The following is a 19,818-nucleotide window of genomic DNA, read 5'->3' as shown; positions in this document are numbered from 1 at the left end:
AAGTGCGACCCTGTGTACTTCGGTAGTTTATTGAGAGACTCTTGTATACACAATAGGATCAACTCAGGTAACCATTAAGCATTTTTTGTAAAACAAACTATACACCATGAATTCATGTCTGGACTCTCTTGCGAATCTTCTATCAAATTTCCAGTCATTTCAGTCTGTTATTTTAAAGGTTTTTAAAATTAAGTTTATCAAAATGGAATGGACGGAAGAAAATAGTCCCAAGCCAATAATTTCAATACAATTTTCCCAACCATATTCTTTATAGATAGCCCAGTTTGGACTTGAATTAAATCAGTCCTGAACATAATTATAAATAAAATTCGAATATATATATATATGAGACGTATAACAATCTGAATGTTTTTTTCAATCCTTGGAATACAGCTCTACATACTTCCGGAATTATTACACTTATAGATTGTTTCGAGATTTTAAAAAGGTATTGTAAACTAGCGAAAGAATCTCCAGTCGCCTAAAAACGGATCGTGACAGCCAACCGTTCTTGAACAGAGAGAGCTTTTCGCGATTTTCTATCTTTTCGACCTATTTTTGGACCCACTAATGTGATCAAAAATTTAAAGTCGGAAGGCGACATAATTGTGAAATTTTTATATAATCCACTGATCGACCGAAATTTCAAATTCAAAAAATAAGTGATGGCCACCATATGTTTCCCTACTTTTATACTTGTGTTTGCCACCACCTTTCACGAGTATATATTCTAATTAGAGTATTCCTTCTATTAACTGATGAATAAGAAGTAGGCTACTGGAGCAATCTCTTGTAGATGCGGATTATTACTGATGGAACGCCAAAATGTTTGGTACGAAGTACGAAACGGTGTTCGATTCGTTACTTATTTCAATGTTCCCTGTAATAACGTCGGAAACTTCTGTTGATCGCGTCGATGTACGCGACGGCGTTCGAGACGGTATTCGGAGCATATGTGCACTCACCTTAATACTTTCATTTGCTTCTCTTTCTCAGCGGTCATCAAACAATTAATAATTTTCTGACGGTACTGAATAATTATTTTTTCTTTCAATTTACTCGTGAACGGTCAACAAAAAATTATGTTGATAACAAACATTTATAGTGTTATAGTTTCAGACTATTTTATGTTAGGCTATTTTGAAAACAATAACATACGATGTAAAAATCTTAACCATATATGTTTTTATATGGTTAAGATTTTTACATCGTATGTTATTGTTTTCAAAATAGACTAACATAAAATAGTCTGAAACTTCAACACTATAAATGCTTTTTATTAACATAATTTATTAAAACCCTTGCGAGGTTGAATTATTGTTTTGAAAATTGAATAATAATAAAATAACCCAAAACGTCAACATTATAAATGTTTTTTATTTATACGTAGCTAATATAAAAAATTTTACAGAAATTCTTTGTTGCATTTGTTTTATAATATAATGGGAAAATAGGAACTATTTTGACGTGACAACGTCTTAAATTAGGTTGTGGCTCGGAGTAATTTAAGAAAAAGTGTAACGCCCGCTCACGTCTGTTACAGTGAGTCACCGAACGAGAGAGAGGCCCGCCGGACCGGCGAATGCCTTGCGTCTCTCTCCCACTCAAACATGATCGGTCCGCTGCGCGCGGCACTAGAGAATTAGGCGCGTTGAATCGCTAAAGTTGAAAATCGTTGAAAGTATCGTCAGCTGTGTCTGTAGTGAAAATGTGGAGTGCTTACAGTGTTCTATTTTAGGGGGAACCACCAGTATCAGATATAATTTTAGGAAATTACCTAGGGACCTATATTCTTTTATAATATTGCTATGGATTTATCCATTTAATATTGAGCAATGATTGTAAACATTCTTTATAGTTTAAACTTCAATGAAAATTATTAACTGTGTCTAAAGACATATATGATATGAGGTATTTTACCCAAGAGTATTAAGTATAATGAATATACATAAAAACATATTTTTGTTTTCTTAGGATTTAACATTTTGTCAGCACATTATCTCAAATTCACACTTAAATCAATATGTTTTTACTATTAGGTCTGTTGAATGTTTGTTCTTTACACAAAATTTAGTCTATACTTCATATTTATTAAAGGCGGTAAAATATACATTACAATTCAGTTGTTTATAAACCACTTTCAAAGCATAAAGAACCTTTTAAGCTTTGTTTATATTATTTTGTGTATATTAATTGAGTTAATTGGAGTAGCCCACTTTGATACAAAAATACAGTCAATTTATGGATATTTCAAGGTGACAATCTAAAAAAAGCTGATTTCCTCCCATGCATTTTATTAGAAACACTTGAAATTTAAAAAAAATTTAAAAATCGTAAGATGTAAGACCTTAATCGTGAGATCGTGAGATTTGTCTTCAATTCGTGAGTAGATTCGTCATTTACAACAACTACAACAATAAAGGTAAATAATTGTACACTAATATTTCATTATCGTAAACTATGATTGATTGATTAATTGTTAGATTGACACAAAAGTTGAGAAACTGAGTTTATAGCGGCAATTCCTTGTTCCTATTGTGCAATTTAATAATATTTATATCAATAAATATTCTACCGAGAAAAAGACGTTGTCACGTAAAATCTTCGCCCGTAAAACCGACTTTACAGGCAACCGATTTTTTTTAATAAATAAAAGTAAAGGGTAAATCGTCCGTGTCACTACAAATAAAATCACCGTCACTGTTTGTCCTACTAGTGCTTATAATAATTGGTTGAATATCATCATCCATCATGTTGCCGTGTCTCCACATATCCATTTCTTCTCCTATTACCTGTTTTATATAATTTTTCCATTTTCTTGGGTAACTTGTGAGTGCGCTTCTATAATTAAATTTCGAGCTTCTTCTTCTTTAAAAGTTTTGTTGTGTGTGGCAATATATCACTTCTTTCCATTCCAACTCTATGGGGTTTAGCTTACAGTGATAAGGAGGAAGGCGAAGAATTTTCAAATTGTGTTGTTGTGCAATATCTTCAATTATGTCTAGATCGTAATTTGATCTATACCTGTTAACAACTTCCAACAGTTCTGTTTTTAAATAATTTTCTTCACAAAATATATACTTGTGTTTGAACCAATTTTCAAAGAGTGGCCCATTCATTTAGTCCTGGTAATCTTATGTGTTTTTCTTTGTCGGAAAAGTAAGTTCTGCTCCATTAACACAGTCACTTTTACATTCTGCGTATAAAAGGACAAAACGAGGATCACGAGCTGCAGGAGCTTTTAAACCTGTGGCCAGGGGATTAAATGGGCGTGTTTACCCATTCTTTTGATACGATGTGGACTACGTTTACCCATAACTCATCTGAATAGACGATATTGTAGCCTTTTTCGCGGTATCGACAAATGAATCGTAGCAGGTAACGACGACGTCAAGAATTTATCTTCTGTTTCTCAATTAAAATCGAGTTTCTATAGCGTTTTTCAAACTTAAACCCGATAACGCACAACAAACGATATAGTGTGCTTCTTGAAAAATTGAGCAAATGCTCCGCAGCTTTTACTGTATGCAGATTGTCGGTGGTCTATTCTCCCTAAAGAATTGGAGCGCTATCTTACGGATACCGCTCTTTTCTGTCTCATCGTATTTATTTTCACGATATGATAAAATTTTACCGATTTCAGGCATTTCTTCGGTTGTTGGAGACCAGCAGGTGAACACCACTCATTTCGGACACAAGCGTTATTATATTTGATAATGAATCATTACCACGGCGATCAAAATGATAGTTCGTAAGATTAATGATTATCTACTTTTCTGAAACACTAAAATGTAGCCCGCGTTTCCGTGGAACAGTTACGTGCGACGTTACTAAATTGATCCAATCTCGTAAAAAATAACATAACCGACACTATAGAAATAATAGTAATTTTCAAAGTTACTGCAACCCTTTAGATTTTAACATTAATAAGTTCATTATGGGATGAGTTTGGGTTTAGCAGCCAAAGCGAACACACCTGCAGACAACGACATCGACGAAAATAAATTCGCATATCGGACCTTTTCACGGTGTCGGACGTCAAATAATAAATACAAGTAATTAAAGTAAAATATACATAGATAATAAGTGTTTATAAAAAAGAACTTTCGATTCGTCTACTTTGAAAAAAAAACGTAATTTAATTAAAATAGTGAAAGTAGCATTGATAAAGAAATTAGATTTCGGCAAAGTGACAAAAAGATAAGAAATATTTATCGGTTGGTTTTTAAGATCATTAGTCAGATAATTAAGTAAACAATACAACAGGAAATCGTAAGTAAGCAGAATTTTAGTTTTAATAGTAATAATAGTAGCCTTGATACAAACAATATAAACATATAGTCAGGGCCGGCTTCTGAGTTTTAGGAATAAAAGTGTTGGAGTATTGGACGCAGCCAGCGCGGGTGTGGGCGGAAATTTGAATTGAGTAGAGTTTTCGCACAACTGCACCCGTGACGCAGTGACTAATAACCCTAGCACAGAAGTAAATGATGGAATGGTATATGCATAAAAAGACCAAATATGGAATTAGAGGAGATGTATGGAGAACCGAATATCGTAGGGATCATAAAGTCACAAAGACTGAGATGGTTGGGACACAACCAAAGGATGGAAAACACGAGACTGTCAAAAAGAATGCTAATGGGAGGAATAGGAGGGAAAAGGAAGAAAGGCAGACCGAAAACCAGGTGGAAGAAGGATGTTGAAAAAGACATAGAAAAACTTAAAATACCAAACTGGAAAAATAAAGCAACAAACAGAAAAGAATGGAAAATAATAGTAACCCAAGCCATGGGCCTTCTAGGCCTGGAGAGCTAAATTATATATATAGTTCATTATGGAAAACGGTATTAAATATGTTTTCTATTCCTAATAAGTAATTATGAACCTATTAAAATACCATTATTCATTATGGCAGTTAGTAAAAAGAAATTGTTTCTTTTTTAACAATCAAAGAAATTATCCATGTAATTACTAAAATTCCATTTCTTCTAATATTTACTAAAATCTAATTTTGTGACGGAATTGTTGAGATTCTTTGACTGTATGTTGTTCCTACGACTGCTGCCGAGAAGAGCGGTAACGTTATCAACAAAATTCTCATGTAGGTTTCATGGCCGTACCCTTCGTACATTGTATCGCATCTTTGAAATACGCTATCGAATTATATTCTCTGAATTTTCCTTTGAGAGTTACTAAATGGAGCTAGGTATTTTCTTTAGAATAACGGTTCTAACCAAATATGACGTCTACGTGGCATGTTCATTTACAGTCCTACTTTCATACGTCATACTTTTTTGGCTTCTTAATAGTTGTTCTTTTTAACGTACAAAAAATTCTTTACTCTTGTCTTTGAAGTGGGGATGCACAGTTTATAAATATTGGCGCATCTTAGCAAGTACCATAGTACTATTAGGAAGGAATTTACTGCACAACAAATCCGACATTACCTAATTATTCGTCATATTTTTGTTTTCGCCTTCAGTATCATCGGATGTTTTACTACTTGAACTTAAAACCATAAAACTAGAACTTGATACCGTCAAATCACCTTGATTTGCATTTTATATTATGCAACCTTCGAATCATCTCGAATTCCTCAGAAACTTCGTGCAGCCAGACAATTTTCTCCGAACTATGTGTCAACGAGAATTGGCGCGACGAATCAAAGTCATTCGGTGGCCTCGGTTCGTCCGTATAGTCCGGTAGCGAATGGTAGCGAATGTGCAACATTTCGATGTAATAGGCCAGGCGCTTACTTAACGATATATTAAATTAATAAATTTAGGTATGTACCTTTAAACCTTTAAATAGGCGTAGTTTTGTTAGTTATCTTAGGTACCTTTATTTTTTAGGTTTCACTTTAACACCAGAACAAATTTTATCATGGCTACTGGCGGAATCATACCAGAGGCTTCACGGAGCACATTTTGAGTAACGCTGCTCTAGAATATTTATGTAAAATCACCTATAACATAACGTAGTTTGTTTTATTGGCTTAATAAAATGAAAAACTTCTATGTAAGACATATAAGACACATTGACGTCAATATGTTAGGTTTGTTTATGTTTAATTTAATTTTAATTTCAATTATTTTTGTCATGTAACTATTAACAGAGTGAAAGTTGTAGCAAATTTGAAAGAATACCATTAAAATCACACATTAATTAATTTTTTAAGATTTGAATAATAATTACCAAATTTATGTCAACTTCTCTCTCCCATTGTCTATCGTTTCCAACGCCTGCGTTATTAACAAGAATATCGACATTTTTGAAATGCTTAAGAGCCATATCGAATGCATCTAAAAATGAAATAATTAGTAGCAGAGTAGAGAGAGTAGAAACATGTAGTATAAGTTAACTTACTCTCCAATGCTTTCGAATCTGCTACATCCACTTTAACAAAAACTACCCGTTCCGAACCATATTCATCTCTAAGCTCTTTTGACTTAATTTTACCATTTTCTTCGTTTATATCGGCAATTACTATTCCCTAAAAAAATTTGTACTGTTTATTAATATACAAAAATACACAACCGAACTTTAAGAAAATATACCTAACTATGTTTAGGGTATATTTACTGGTAGGTATAGGACTGTTATCTATAAAACAACTATAGCTTCGTTGAAATCAGAAGTAGGATTAAAAAGGTTTCACATACTACAATTTACTATGCATCCTCAGGTATCAGGTACGGACAATGCAGTTAAGTCCATAGTTCTTTACCCGTGCGTCAGTAATATCTAGCGAGATAAAAGACATACTTTTTATCTAGCGTATTGTCTTTTATGCATGAAACTAAAGACAAACCAGCTACGGCCTGTTATTAAGTAAAGACACATGTTATTTTTATGAACGCTCTAGAATCAGTACACATGTTTAAGTAAAATTTGTGATGTTTCTGGTTTGTTTACTTGTGGCTGTCAGTTTGTTGTTTTTTGGCTGTTTTTTGTACTGTTTTTGCATTAGAAGTTATTTATATTACACAAACAGTTGTTTTCACAACTAATTATATATTGAAGTTTGAAATTTTAGGGTAAATGTATTTTTTTCCATTAATTTACATACAAAGTTAACCTCATTCGCTCAGTTAAGAAATGGTTTTGTTTAAGTTTCCGCAAAAGTGAAAGAAGTGACAAAAAGAAAATTTACAAAGAAGTAGAAACTTCTGGTGTATCCAAAAGGACTACAATTATACCAAAACGTTGTCATTTCCATCATCAGTAAAACATTTTATGTTTCGCTAATGATGGTCCGACTCTACCGAATGATGGTCCGGATAGGCCGAAAGCGTTTTGGAATAACTGTAGTCCTCTTGGATATATTTTATTTATTTTTAATAAAACAATATACCATTATATACCAGAAGTTTTTACTTCTTTGTAAGTTTTTAAAAACTATATTAAACAGCCAACTACTAGGAATTTCCCCTTTTACTTTAAAAAAGAAAATATTTTATTAATTTTTTTTAGATTATTTCTGGAAAAACTCCTACCCCACAAGCACAAGAACTCATTTTAAATTTAATCGAGTATTGTGAAATAGAAAAAAGAAATGGGGAACCGTTGAAACCGTTGTCATCTGTTCAAGAAGTACAAAAAATACAATTTTCAAATGTGCACTATTATAAGGCTTTAATGATGACAAGCAGACATATTATTAATTATATTTATTTGCCAACATTATTACATAACAAAATATTTATAATTAAGAACTTTTTATTTCTGGTTTTTTCACAATTTCAATTAAAAATATGAATAATTTTTTAACTTTTTTTAGAGGGCAGGATCTGCACTTAAATTGGCGAGAAAAACAGTATACAATATGCAAAAAAGAAAAGAAAAAAATCCTAATTTATCTTCTCCGGAACAAAGCATACCACGTTTAAAAACGAAAACTACTGATTTACCTGAGGGCAATAAAATGGTATTTCGAAATACAATATATAATATGTACCAGGATAGTAAGTAAACTAACTTTCTGTTGAGAATTACGAGTAGGACTTTGTAGCATTTTAAAATTCCTTGGTATATATTGAAACCCCCTCGTATATGTACTAAAACACCGAAGAGTAATTTCAGTGTATTTATCTCTCCTTTCGTACAAGTTAAAATACCGAAAAATAATCTTTCAATTCCTCTTAGGCCGAGTTAAAAACCAATATCCCTCTGCACTAATCAGAGCGCTAGATTGTATCACGTGGTCGGTGATTTTTAAGATGGCGGTCATACTAGTGTCAAGGCTGAAAAAAGGAACATTATTCTCTAAAGTTTTTGAATTTAGTAATAATTTGAGACAACACTAGAAGTATTAACGTCACAAAGTGTAGAAAAAGAGTCGCACAGACAGAGAAATGGGCGAGAAATTTAAGAAAACGGCTGGGGTTAATATATTTTTAGATCTATATAGAAGAAAAAATATCATATGTGGTGAGTGCAACCTACTTGGCAGTTTTGCTAAAATACAGGTTAAAATGTATAATTTTCATTGTTTTTTATATTCAAAAAATAATTTACATATAATTACTAGATATCTAAAATAGAATGTGAATTTAATTTATTTGTAGGTATGCGCAAACGAAGGCGCCTAAAATGTCAACATGCAAGCACGACGGGAGAGCCTACCAGTGCACAAAATTCAATATTGCGGATGTGATGGCATTTTATAAAACTTTTCATAAATATGAAGAGAAAGTTAAACAAGACACTATACTGCAATTCCTAGAGTTAAACCCTGTTCGCAGACGTCGTCCAAAAACTGGAGTCAAGACGACTACATGCAAGTGTTTCATAAAAGGTCCAGGTGGCAAGTTACCCATTTGCCAAAAGACTTTCACTCTAATACCTTAAGGATCACGAGAGGCCGACTCCGAACTATAATGAACAATTTTAGAGAGGAAAGTAATCTTCCATGTGAGAAAAGGGGAAAAGACAAACGAACGCATTTATGTAAAGTGAAACAGAGGAGCGTAGTCGAATTTACTAAAAGTATAAAAGGCGTGGAATCTCATTACTGTAGGGGTCTAATTGAGCGCAGGTATGCATCAGGTGATCTGAGTATTAACAAACTTTTATTTTTAATAGATTTTTAATAGAAAATTTAATATTTCATTGAAGGCGCCACAGACGGACATGTGATCGACATGTCTTTTACTCACTGAAAAAATCTCAAAGGAAACGACACCATCGGTGAAGCAATCCCTCATGGCCGCTAAAAGAATTCACAAGCTTAGATCGAAATTCTTTTTTGCATTATTGAAGAAATCTAAGGCTGAATTATTAACTTTATCTTTCGAACTGCAAAAAAACCTTCCGCTGTCTAAAGTTCCGGATCAAGCAGCGTAATACAGCAGACAGCTATATGTACATAACTTGACAATCGTAGTGGGACATTCTAAAGCCCCATTAACGAAGGAAAATTGTTTTAGCTATGTATGATCAGAGGATGAGTATGGCAAGGGCTCTAATCAAGTGGCTTCGGCAATGTATCACAGGCTGTCGTAAGATTAATGTGTGACAGATGTGGAGGCCAGAATAAGAACCAAATAATTTTATCCATGGCAAGTCGCTGGCTGATACAAGCTCCAAAAAACATAAAATATATTGAAATAGTGTATCCCGTTCGAGGGCATTCATGCTTGCCGTCGGACAGGGTGTTTGGGGATCGAGAAAAAACTTAAAAAAATGTAAGTTATTTCAACACCTGAGGACTATTTTAAAATAATATCTGTAAATTGATATAAGGTTGAATACTCGAATAAATGAACTTTGAAAAATTAAAGTCAAATATCGAGCACAATTTTAATAGTCAAATCTTGCCAAGTACTTTCGCTTGATGATGCTGTAGAAAGCAAAAGTACTTGGGCAAGATTTGATTATTAAAATTGTGCTGGATATTTGCCTTTAATTTTTCAAAGTTAATATCTGTAAGTACAACTTTGCAGCACCCCAATATGGATTTTACCACTATTAGGAAACCGAAGCATTGTCTACATTCAAAGCACTGTAGAGTTGGCACTTTCAGATATCGAAAATAAAAAGGATTTGTTTGGCAAGATCAACAAAAAACAAAATAACGTCGTATTGGTTAAAGAGGAGGAAAGCTATAACTCAAGCATCGGTTTGTTGAGAAGTATTTTAAAAAAAGGAAGATCGACCATTAACATAAATCCAAATGAAATAGGAGTCGACTTGGAAAACTTTATCAAAGAGTAATTGAAGGACGTAAGGAAGCTACTGAAAAGTCACTACGGCGAAGAATGGCAAAATGATCTAAAAACCGGCTTATTTCAAAAACGTCCTACATTACGAAAATCTAATATCAAGGCTAGGAGCGATAACGCCCAACAATCTGATACAAAAAGCGACGCAAAACAAAGAATCCTACGATGTTACTATCGACATAATTACGCAAATGATAAAGAAAAAGGAGACGCTAGAAAGAGCGAGACAGGAACAAGGTGGTTGAGGTAACAAATTACATAATACGCTGTCATGAGTTCTTTACAGCTCGGCTGCACGACGGAATAGACGGCACCTTTACAGCCAGATCTGTAATTATATTACGTGCGTTTTTTTCACGACCTCATGCCTCTTTTAATTCACATTCCTTCCTTGTCAGGCTGAACACACCTGCACTTTTTATGAACCCATATTTTGTTTCCCCACAATACCGTCTCTGCATATCATTTTAAGTGGTTCTTATCGTTGTTAGGTAAGAATACTTTTACAATTTTCTCCCAAATTTTCAGACTGCACAAGGCATCTCAATGTTTCGTTCACCGATTGAACTCGTCCGGGGGTGCCTTGTCCGAAGAAGGGGTGGTTTTTAGTTGGTAGGCGACTGGTCAGGGGTGCATGTGGCGCATATAATCCATACTTTGGATGCTATGTCCTAGCATGTGCTCCTTTCCGGATCGAATCCAACAGGACTAGGGACATCTTCCCTAGTCGGTTTAGAACCTTTCCACCTCAGTCCAAAAAAAAAAAAAAAAAAAACATTACGAAAATGTTACAAGCGTCCCTGAAGGAGACGACGTTTATTACGAACCACTAGATAATGACAACGACGAAGAAGTCTTAAGAATATAGAATTTTGGTATTAATAATTATTTTAATGTATTAAGTACTGTTATTAAACATTTGTGTTTTTACTACAAAATAACCAATCTCCTGGTTTGCTCATTTCAAAATAGTCAATATCCACTTGTTACTTGCAAAGTAGCTAATCTCCAAATATTTTTCTTTAATTATAAGAGTATGAATAGAGAACGTGAACCCACAGAAATTATCAAGAAGCGTAAAACGTCTTATCTTGGACACATATTTAGACACGACAGGTATAACTTCCTTCAGCTTATTATAGAAGGGAAAATAGAAGGCAGACGCGGCCCGGGTAGACGTCAAATGACCTGGCTGCGCAACATCAAAGATTGGACAGGATTAGACTTTCAAAGTTTAATAAGGAAAGCCCAAAATAGGGAAGACTTTGCAGAGGTCATCGCCAACCTTCGCTAAGAAGACGGCACCTAAAGAAGAGAAGAATTATAAGAGTATTTTAATAACAACCAAGAAACTAGTAACGAAAAACTAATTTTGAGAGATCAAAGTTTATGGATAACGAATTTTGTGGCTCCAGGTTTTACAAATATGTCCACGGTAAAAGATTTACGGCAATTTTGCCAGGGTGGAGATTGGTTGTTTTGCAAATAGAGGTCTCAGTTAAACTAATAATCAACTATGCAAGAACAACATTTGTCAAGCTTAAAAATTTCCTATTAGCTCGAAGTTTACCATTTACGCTGTGTGCCATTTAGTGTTTTGAAATGGTACTTTATTTTACTTTATAGCGCAGAGGCTTGGTCTCTTAGGGTTAGTTAACTGAATTGTATTAAAACATTGAAATGTGGACTTTACGTAGACTATTACGATTGCCATGGACCGTACATGCTATGAATTAAACAATTTTAAGAAGAGCAGGTTGCGAACGAAAAATTCTCAACATAGTTAAGGAAAGAAAAATTTACTACTTTGACCATATCCTTGGAAGAAGCAAATATTCCAAATTAATCTTACAAGAAAAGATACAGAAGAGCCAAGGCCCAGGAAGAAAATAACATTTGTGGCTGGGAAACATAAGGGACTGATGTAATGTCAGAGATGTAGCCGCAATATTTTAAAGAGCCGAAAACGGCACTGTATAAATGGTTTGTACAGTACAAACAACCTCCAAGTACAACCAAGAACATGTTACAAGAAGAAGAAGAAGAAATTAGAAGAGAATTAAGACATATCTTTAGTCAATGAAGTCTTATTTATCAAATTAAATGACAATGGCAAATACAATGATAATATTATTTTTACACAGCAAAACCGTGGCTTTCAAAACCTGTCGCTTTAAATTCCATGTAGAGAGAAACAGTAAATAGGTAATATATAGGTACAATAATCATGGAATATATTATTATTATTATTGTTTTGGAAATGATTTTACCTTAATTTTATTGATTAGCAGCTGTTTTACAAGAGCCAAACCTATACCATCAGCTCCCCCAGTGACGATGGCAACTTTATCCTTTAAATTAAATACCATTTTTAATTAGTGCACACAATCACTGAGTGTATTAGGTGAAGTATATTGGTTATATTTGCTAATTATTATCGCATTATCTTATTTGAATTTTAAAAAACAACACTTAAGTACTTTTATTTTTGTTATTGAATTAAATGAGCGATATGATACAATAAATTAAAAGTGAATTCAAATTAGTTAAAGTTGCCTCCATCTATGTATCGTCCGCCATCAAATTCAAACAAATACCACCTTTAGTCCAGACAAATTAAGATATTTTTTTCCACCAAAAATGAGATTTTTTAACCAAATAATGCTTTAAATATAATGTGCAGAATAATTTTAAATTCGTTTCCGCTAATGAACTTGCTTTTTTGTCCTTAAAAGTAGAAAAAACTTTAATTTCTTTTGCTTGTAGCATTTTTTTTTCTTTCAAATGTATTGAAATCACCCCGTATGTGTTAGGATTTTCAATCCTTTTGCATCGCTGGAATTGAGAATAAACACATTTTTAAAAAGGAAGATCGACCATTTGTTTGTTTATATATCACGGACGAGTATTTCTTTGGTATTTTCTTTGATCGTTTCCGCTTAATATTGCGCTTCAAATAAACATCCACTTAGATCGATGAGAAAGTATTGCGGGGAAGAGAATTACATCACTCTCCGGTAAGGCCGGCCACTGTTAAGGGCGTTTAGTTTTATTGGAGTCCGAATTTTTCTTCAAATTCGTAATTTTTTTGTTTTTTATCCTTTATCATGGGAAAATGTGTATTATAGTAGCAGTGAGCAGATTTATGAGCAGTTTTAAAGGTTTGGAAGAAATTTTTGAAGAGACAACACGCGGCGTAGTTAGTCGGAAGGAACCGGCAAATTTGTTGTGAAAAAGTGAATTATACTCAATGTAATGTGTCAGTTTTGAATGAATTTGGAAGAATTTTACGTCTTTTTGTCTACAGCGTTACTTAAAAGCTACTAGATCTTTAGAGATGCCGTATTTGGCAACTGCAGACTGAATATATGAGTGTAAACCTGACATCGAGGCTCTGAATCCCATTTATTCTTATATTAACTCAAATTTCTTAGCCTTCTATTTCGGCTATATTCTGCATCAAACCTGACTTTAATATTGATAATATTGAAGTACATATTTTAAAAGTTATATGACCACACGATGGTGATCTATTAGGACAAAATGATCTAAATTTCAAAATTAAAAGCATATACCGCAAGGCCGAGATAATCAACCAAAAAAGAAGATGTATTTGGTGACTTTTCTAGTAACTTTCTTGGGTGTGAATCTGTCTTTTTAGTTTACTCCTCCTGGTTAAAAAAACAAACCATACTTTTTGTGTTGTAGGTTTCCAGCTATGAATCTGTCAAAATATTCCCGAGTTAAGCGAATGGACCTGAATTATTAATGATTTTCCATTAATGAACGATTCCATTGTAGGCAACACAACATACATTGCTTGCATAAATTGATTAAACGCTCTGTGATTGGCAGTGACCTGTGGTGTAGGCAACCAAACATATACCTATTTATATTCCCACTAAAAAATTTAAAATTAAGTAGCCGCTGTTAGTACTATCTGTCATTGTATGTCATTATTTACTTTATTGTTTAAAATTCTATGTATTTGAAAAATCAAAAGATGGATATTGATGAAGAGTTTAATTTAACTCCACCAGAAGTGGCAGAAACTGCAAATGAAATATCTTGTATGTTTACTGCCTGAAAAAATAAAAAAAATGTTGTTTATCGTTAAGTAAATAAAAATTTAAACTAAGATATCTTTATTTCTGAAAAGTACGGTAGACGGAAAAAGTTTTGTAACGAACTCGTGAATTAAAATGGCGATTAAGAATCTCGAACATTAACGTTAAAATATCTCAATTGTTAATCGCCCTTATAAATAAACTTGTTGGTTAAATAACTATTAATGATCAACTTATCTCAACAGGGTTTTATTCGGCAAATTATTTACACAATAATGGTAGGTATTTTGAATAAACCTTTGTGAAGTATCATTACCTTCTAATTTAACAGCATACTTACTCCTCTAAAAATATTGACTTTTAAAGAACATTTATCATATTTATTTAAGAAAAACTTACCAACGCATTAGCTTATGGAACAAGTGGAAAACTTTGACTATCCATAATAATAAAATTTAAAATGGAACTAACTAATTAACTAAATAGAACTAACAAAGAATTAAACTAAAATAATAGAACAATAAATCTATATTAACTAAAATAAACAACGCGAATAACACAAATATTTACTACAATATGTTAAATTGTAACAACTCAAATATTATATTTTAAATATACAGGGAAAATGTTATGGGTTTAGTATACACTTCCACTATTTAGAATAATTCTTCTTTTTTTAAAGGAAGAAGTCTGTAATAGTATATTTGAGCTATTAATACTGAGAGTCTGAGAGGTAGAAATTTTTGTGTTGTTGGTTTCCGACTATGAATCTGTCAAAATGTGTCCGAGTTAAGCGAATGGACCTTATTTATTCTGTGGTGAAGTTAATTATTACTTGAGTTATATGTCTAGGAGAATAAATTAACACTATCAAATGAACTTTTATTGCGAATTATTATTCTATTCTTATTTCTCTACAACTTTACAAAGGCGCTAGTAATCGAACTAATAATTATACCACAGAATACACCAACCCAGTTGGATTGGTGTATTTTATGGTTCGATGGTACAGTAATAAATTCTTCTTGATAATACATATTGCTAATTGTGCTTACATTCACAATTATTTATGTAAAACGCTACCTGAATAAGTATGAAGAAACAGACAAGACAGTCTGTTTTACAAAGAAGAGTGTAATGAGTAATGACACAAATTGTCACAAATGTCTATTTTTAGGTTAAATCAATTGAAATTAAGAAAATTTTCAACTGAGCTGTTAAAATTTGTTCCCAAATGTAGTGCAGTGTCACAAGATGATATCAACGCTTTAAGAAATTTTATAGACAATTCTAAAAAACTGCTAGTCCTTACTGGAGCTGGCATATCAACAGAATCAGGTTCGTCTCCTCATATTTCCTTGATCTTTGGTGCTTGGTCATTTCATGATGCGCCAAATGTAGGCAACTTACAGTTCCTCGTTGCAGTCTTGCTTGATCTATATGATTTTTAGCTAACATATTAATGAAATTCATTATTCAAAATAGAATTCGACGGTTTTCTAAATATTGCACGTATCGTCTTTTTTAAAAAATAATACTTTTGTCACGTCTCAGGTATTTTGTATTCCGACCAACATTGTTTTATAAGATGTGATAAGTGTAGCTAGAAACCTCTATATCTTAGAAGTTCCATGGATATTTGATTCGCTCCTGTTGTTTTTCTATTGTGATCATCACATTAAGTTATTGCATTGTTAAATGGTCAATTTCATATTAAGTTTGTTCTTCTATGTGCTTTTCTACACAACTGCTAGAGTTATACCAAAGAATATAGAGGCAGATGCCTCTATATTCTTTGTTTATACCACATATTCTCACACTGTTGCATCTACTGCTGTTCCTCAATGACTTCTAAGTTTTAAGTAGAGGGTATATTTTCCTGTTTTATTTGGTTGTTTTATCATTTGTAAGCAAAATTTTGTTTTGTGTACAAATAAACTTTTTATTTGTGTGTGTTTATTTGTGACAAATAAACTTTTCTCCTCATGATTGCTGATTTGTTTGCATTGCTTCAATTCTGTTTATTTTTTTGTTTTTCTGTTATTTTGCAAGTCCTTTTGATAGGTCCGTTTTTTACAATTACTCTATTTTTAATTGTTAATTTGCATGTTTTTCCTATAAATTAATCTGATGCTATAAAACTAACAATTTCATTTTAAATTTAGTCTGAGTTCTATATTACAAAATATCAATTTTACCTAAATTTTCTATATTCTATTCTAGGTATACCAGATTATCGATCTGAAGATGTTGGTTTATATGCAAGAACAAATCACAAGCCTATTCAGTACCAAGAGTTTATAAAAAATGCTTCTTCTAGAAAAAGGTATTGGGCCAGAAACTTTGTGGGATGGGATAATTTTTCACAGCGACAACCAAATGTTATACATTATTCAATTAGAAACTTGGAACATGATTTGAAGAAGGTAGGCATTTGAAATCTTTCAATCTTTATTGTTATTAACCAATAGATCCTTAGATGGTCTACAGAGGTGAGCAGAAGGATCTTGCAGAATGTATGATCATTTCCTTTTGTTCTTATTTTAACCTCTTTTTCCAAGCTATTCCTTATATAGTTTAGTAAAACTAAATTGATCATACTTACTTAAACATGGAAAATTTTAGGTATCTAGTGTTGTTACTCAGAATGTAGACAACTTACATTACAAAGCTGGAAGTGAAAAAGTGATAGAATTGCATGGAAGTGGTTATAGAGTAATATGTTTAGGCTGTAAAGCTAACTACAATAGACATGACATCCAGCAAGAATTAAGGAAACTAAATCCACACATGCCAGAAACTACAACAATGATTAGGCCAGATGGAGATGTTGATATTCCACAGGTAATGAAATTTTGTTAGATTTGATTTGTTGGATAAAACCATTTTGAGTGAAATGCAAAAGCACCACTTTTTTCATATTCTACAATTAACACTAACAGTAGAAACTAATGGTATATTTTATAATTAACATAAACAGAATAAACATTAACATTAAATAAATAAAATAAAAAAAATTGTCAAATGTTGTATAACATATAACATAACATTACAATATAATATATTATATTCGGTTACGGTAAGTCTTTGCACATGCGCCATCATTAATTTGACTGAATTTGACTGAAACAAAACATGAAACTCCTTCATTATCCTGAATCAATGTCCTTTATTATCAACATATTCTGCAAAGAACAAAAGGACCAACCATACATAATTATGACATGTTTGTTTTTAGGAAGCCATTGATATATTTAAACAACCAATCTGTGTTACCTGTAAAGGCATTTTAAAACCAGACATTGTATTCTTTGGAGACAATGTTCCCCTAGAACGAGTAAAAGCTGTGAAGCAAGCTGTTAATAATAGCGATTCTGTGTTAGTCTTAGGAACTAGCTTGACAGTATTTTCAAGTTATAGGATTGTTTTACAGGCAGTCGAAGAAAAGAAAAAGATAGCAATTGTTAATATTGGTCAAACGAGAGGTGATCACTTGGTGGATTTAAAAATATCTGGCAGATGTGGGCATATTTTGCCAATGGTCTGTTAATAATTGATTTAAAAAACATTAGAAACTTGTACAGTAAGTATTAATATGTAATATAAATATGTTACTTGTTATGTTTTTGTTTTTTTTTACAATTCCTATGCCCTTACGAGTTTAAGAAGAATTGCTGTGGCATTAACGTTATTCGGGTAATGTTTTTTAACTTGACTGTACAAAGCTAATAGTATGTTGTTATCTTTGAAGCACGCACGTGCACACACACAGTAGTTTTGGATTTATCTTGGATGTTTGTTCTCGTTGCCGGAGGCTTTGGTCACCGAGTCTGTGGCTGTTGGTAAGCAAAGTTGACATTGAGGAATTAATTATAGAATGGAAACTATCTGTAATCGAAACTTATTAGTAAATGTTGCGGTGAGGTATGTATTCCCAGGTGTATAGAGTCCGCATACCCCTCGGATATATTTTTTGTTGTTCCTTAATTTTTTTTTGTATTTCTTTGGCTTTTTGTGTCTATTTTTAATTTCTGTAATCTATATCCATGAGTATAGAGATATGAAAGTCGAGGAACAGGCAAGCTTTAGAGCAGAAAAATCTATGACAGATTATCTTTTCTGTGTAACCTAAGAGGTTGAAAAAAAAGCCTTTAACCAAAAATTTTACGTGTTCTATCTGGAGGTTATTGAAGTTTTTCCCATGGTTTATTAATTAATTAAAAATCATGTCTTTATTTTACACAATATACATAAAATATTTTCACATTCAAACATTATATTTACAAATCAATTACCTCATTACTGTAAAATATTATTGGATAATGTATCAGCGTGATGTAAAATGGTGTATTCAATTGGTGATTGGCTGTTTTCGATAACCCAGACAGTTCCATTTGGTGCCTTTTCTAATACAGGCATAGTTTCCTTGGCAAGATGATCTGGACTGCAAAATATAAATGTATAAATTCAGCTAACGAAACTGTTTATAGTTTTAAGGCCGGTTGTTCGAACGCTAATCAAAACTTGATTGTAATCAAATATTTAATTTAAATCAAATACGTCACATTTTGAGGTTATGTTAACCGATTTATTTTATTCAATTTTATTATTTTGCGTTTTAATTTAAAATAAACCATAATTAAACTCTTTCTGATGTTAATTTCATGTTTTTATTAACAAATCAATAATAATACTAAGCAATTTTTAATAATTTTGACAGCTGCTGTGAGTATTTACTTGTAATTAAATATTTGATCACAATCAAGTTTTGATTAGCGTTCGAACAAACGGCCCTTAGGGAATTAAAGTTTAGAGAAGTACATTTAATACAATAAGAGATCGTTCTTTATCTTCTCGGTAAGGCGAAACGCGTGCGTCGTTTGTTCACGAGACGGCGACTGTCACGGTATTCTTGGTCACGGAATGACGTTTGTTGCTTTGTAGCGTTCGTCGGTTTGGTGGTTCCGATAAGGCTTGCCTTTCGGATACCCGGCTAGCATTCGTGTAGCCTCAGCCTGATTCGATTTGAGGACACTCCCAGGCAGGGAGTTTGACTGGGGCAGTACATCTGTCAAAGAATAACGCACATGTCCTAAGGACAGAAACCTCGCATAGAGCAAAAGCACCAAAACTTGATCCTAATGTTCAGTATGCATAGGGACTGATCCTTTTGGATTGAAGAGTCAGCAAGAGGTGTCAGAAAAGTTCATCATCATCATTGGCTCCACAAACTATGGTGGGTCTTGGCCTGCTTAAGGATAAGTCTCCATTCTCTTCTATTCTTCGCCTTGGCTTTCTAGTTTCGTACTGCCAACGTTCTCAAGTCTTTCTCCACCTGATCCTTAAACCGTGCTCTGGGTCTTCCTCTCCTTCTCACCCCATCTATGCTTTGTTTATAAATATGTTTTGGCGGCTCCATCTCATTCATTCTCTCTATGTGACCTAACCACAGCAGCCGGTTTATTTTGATGGACCTAATAATATCAGGTATGTCATACAGGCGGTAAAGTTCGAAATTATAGCGT

At 33.0% G+C, this 19,818-nt stretch overlaps 2 protein-coding genes across 2 annotated transcripts in view; one reads left to right on the top strand and one right to left on the bottom strand.

Moving 5' to 3' along the window:
- LOC140442082 (uncharacterized) overlaps positions 1-19,818 on the bottom strand; it is a 41,511-nt gene that overhangs the window by 6,675 nt on the left and 15,018 nt on the right. Inside the window, exons 6-9 of the mRNA XM_072533154.1 lie at positions 18,597-18,737; positions 12,497-12,599; positions 6,370-6,496; positions 6,199-6,305 (exon numbers count right to left, since the gene is read on the bottom strand). Of these exons, the coding sequence (XP_072389255.1) occupies positions 6,199-6,305; positions 6,370-6,496; positions 12,497-12,599; positions 18,597-18,737 (478 nt within the window). The remainder of the gene's footprint in view (positions 1-6,198; positions 6,306-6,369; positions 6,497-12,496; positions 12,600-18,596; positions 18,738-19,818) is intronic.
- On the top strand, positions 15,403-17,914 carry Sirt4 (Sirtuin 4). The gene is made up of 4 exons (XM_072531466.1): positions 15,403-15,631; positions 16,517-16,719; positions 16,919-17,137; positions 17,532-17,914. The coding sequence occupies exons 1-4, from the start codon at positions 15,457-15,459 to the stop codon at positions 17,841-17,843; spliced, it is 909 nt and encodes a 302-aa protein (XP_072387567.1). The 5' UTR covers positions 15,403-15,456; the 3' UTR covers positions 17,844-17,914.

Source organism: Diabrotica undecimpunctata, chromosome 5 (genome assembly GCF_040954645.1).
Source record: "Diabrotica undecimpunctata isolate CICGRU chromosome 5, icDiaUnde3, whole genome shotgun sequence".
Classification (NCBI taxonomy): domain Eukaryota; kingdom Metazoa; phylum Arthropoda; class Insecta; order Coleoptera; family Chrysomelidae; genus Diabrotica; species Diabrotica undecimpunctata.
Note: the sequence above shows the minus strand (reverse complement) of the source record. Positions and strands in the feature narration are given on the sequence as shown.

Bases quoted from the DNA above. Each gene is read 5' to 3' on its own strand.
- Sirt4 (XM_072531466.1), top strand. From the start codon at position 15,457: ATGTCTATTTTTAGGTTAAATCAATTGAAATTAAGAAAATTTTCAACT. The intron at 15,632-16,516 runs GTTCGTCTCCTC...ATTCTATTCTAG, and splicing joins TGGCATATCAACAGAATCAG to GTATACCAGATTATCGATCT. The intron at 17,138-17,531 runs GTAATGAAATTT...GTTTGTTTTTAG, and splicing joins GAGATGTTGATATTCCACAG to GAAGCCATTGATATATTTAA.